This window comes from Atta colombica, unplaced genomic scaffold (genome assembly GCF_001594045.1).
Source record: "Atta colombica isolate Treedump-2 unplaced genomic scaffold, Acol1.0 scaffold268, whole genome shotgun sequence".
Lineage (NCBI taxonomy): Eukaryota > Metazoa > Arthropoda > Insecta > Hymenoptera > Formicidae > Atta > Atta colombica.
Genome location: NW_017259368.1, coordinates 124,368 through 126,805, shown reverse-complemented (window position 1 = coordinate 126,805; position 2,438 = coordinate 124,368). Strand labels below are relative to the sequence as shown.

The 2,438-nt window shown below is 33.7% G+C and overlaps 1 protein-coding gene across 1 annotated transcript in view; it reads left to right on the top strand.

Annotated features, from left to right (window-relative positions):
• LOC108689282 overlaps nucleotides 1–2,438 on the top strand; it is a 135,924-nt gene that overhangs the window by 126,208 nt on the left and 7,278 nt on the right. The window contains exons 17-20 of the mRNA XM_018196005.1: nucleotides 228–491; nucleotides 601–706; nucleotides 1,434–1,563; nucleotides 1,740–1,846. Coding sequence (XP_018051494.1) covers nucleotides 228–491; nucleotides 601–706; nucleotides 1,434–1,563; nucleotides 1,740–1,846 — 607 coding nt within the window. The remainder of the gene's footprint in view (nucleotides 1–227; nucleotides 492–600; nucleotides 707–1,433; nucleotides 1,564–1,739; nucleotides 1,847–2,438) is intronic.

Genomic DNA, 2,438 nt, shown 5'->3' with positions numbered 1-2,438 from the left:
ATACATATTTTTTTATTCTCACTTAATTATATTTTATCTTATAATCTTAATTAAGATCACAAAATGAGACAATATAAGTTAGAGTGGGACATTTTATATATATATATATATATTTTTTTTTTTTTCTCTCGTAGGATTTTGATAAACTCGCTCCTGGTCAGACTCTGTTATAGGACTTCTAATTTCGACTACGTTGTGATTGCACACGATAAACTCTTCTCTTGCAGAACGCACCCGGAAGCGGCCAGGACGTGGGACTCGCGGTGGCCTTAAACATCGAGCCTGACATGTATAAAGCTACTTCGCGTCCTTACGTAGGAGCTTCCATTATAATACATAATGCAATTGATTTTCCCGACATTGATGCACACATGGTGGCCGTGCCGATTGGTCACGTCCTGGAGATATCCGTTACCGGGACGTCTATCAGAGGTATGGAAAGTTTGAAGACCATATCTCAGGAGAAACGTATGTGTTATTTCCACAACGAGGTAAAATTATATATATTTTTCGACTTAAATCAAGCATTATTTAACGCTTGTAACTTCTGTAAACTCTCGCCTTCCATATTTCACGTAATTATAATGAATATACCTATAGGTACCAGGCAAGATTCGCTATAGCTATCAATCGTGCGTATCAGAGTGCATAACCAAGTACATACATCGTATGTGCGGCTGCCTGCCATTTTATTATCCGGAGGCGCGTGAGTGTACACAAAAAAATACATAAAATTTAATAGAATGAATTTAATTCTTGGGATAACATAGGTGCTGTATTCTTCAATTTCAATTTCTTTATCATTCCTTTATCAATTTTATAATTCCATACCTGATAGAAGGAGACATTTTGGAAATGCGTTAATACAATAATCGATAATATATATAAATAAACTCTTATCTGCAATCTGGATCTTTTTTGATACAAGTGAAATACCACTTTAAAATTTTTCCGAAATAAAGGAGAATGAAATTTGATTCTTTTCTCTCGCTATCTCTCTCTCTCTCTCTCTCTCTCTCTCTCTCTCTCTCTCTCTTTCTCTCTCTCCTTTCTAAAATAAATTTTTGTTACCAGTGGTATATCTGTAGATATGTTGAAAAGTAACTCTGAATTTTTCTACACTTTTTTGAAAGTCTACAACAGAGAATAAAATTTAGGCTAAATAAAAAGATCTTGAATGCAGATGGAAGGTTAATACGCGACATAATAATACAAGAAGAATATAATTAATATAATTACATTATGTTACGATATAATGGGCTAGCAGATAAGGGGATAAGGACATGTTATTTGCCTGACACAAATTGCCTTTTGAGCATCCGACGTAAGAAAATGGCTTCATATATATTAATTATATATATAATATAATTAGATATTTCATATATCTAATTATACAGAATTGTAGGTATACAATGTTGTTTTTCAAAATTCAGATTCGAAACTAAATTATGGGGAAATGAAATATTGCAACAAAAAGTGTCTGCCTCAATGCTCAGATATATTCTACACTATCAATCCAGAAAATATTAAAATGCAGGACGTGGGATATGATTCTGATCTAATGTGAGTCTACATCATTGTCTTTAACGAAAAGAATGTTAGCTTTTTCTTCGAGATATGCAATTATTCATATTATTTTCACAAATTTTTAATAATAGTAGCATTCTATTGAGGTATAAAAAGATTATATTCTTATATTTTTTTTTTATACTTGCTTTTCATACTTTTTATATTTTTAGGCACGACTTCGATAAAAATAAAGTGGCTCTCGTATACGTATTTTTCGGCGATGCCTCGTACATTGAGTATCGCAAGGAAAGTATCATCAGCTGGGATTCACTCATCGGTGGGTTAGATTCCAATATCTCGAATAGTTGGTGACAGAGAATTCATTTGTCTTTGATCTCGCTTGAATTAATTTTACTCAGTAGAATAACGAAATCGTGCGAATTATTACAGCATCCTTCGGTGGTATCTTCGGTCTTTGTCTCGGTGGTTCCGTGTTGAGCGTTATCGAATTTGCTTATCTCTTGGCCAGGCAGCTCTTTAGAAGAGAGACTCGCAAATGGCAGGAACAAACATGTACGAAATTGCCACCGGCGTCAGAAGTGTTTCTATCGATTCCCGCTAAAGAGAAAGTTCAATTACGAAAGCCGCGAAACCATCAGGAATCGGTTGACAAGCGTGTTTTCGTCACGTGGTATCAACCAATCATTCACCAACGTAAAATAACAAGTCTCGACAACATGAATCACATGAAACATGTCAAATTTTAGTCACGGTTAAGTCACAATTTACTTTAAACGAAATGATTTTTAACAAGTTGTTAAAAAATTTTTTTGTGATTGAAGCCTTGCATATAATGGAAGAAATATTAGGAACAAGTATAAATATAGAGAAATAAATGATTAGGAATAGAAATTAAATGCAACGCTCAA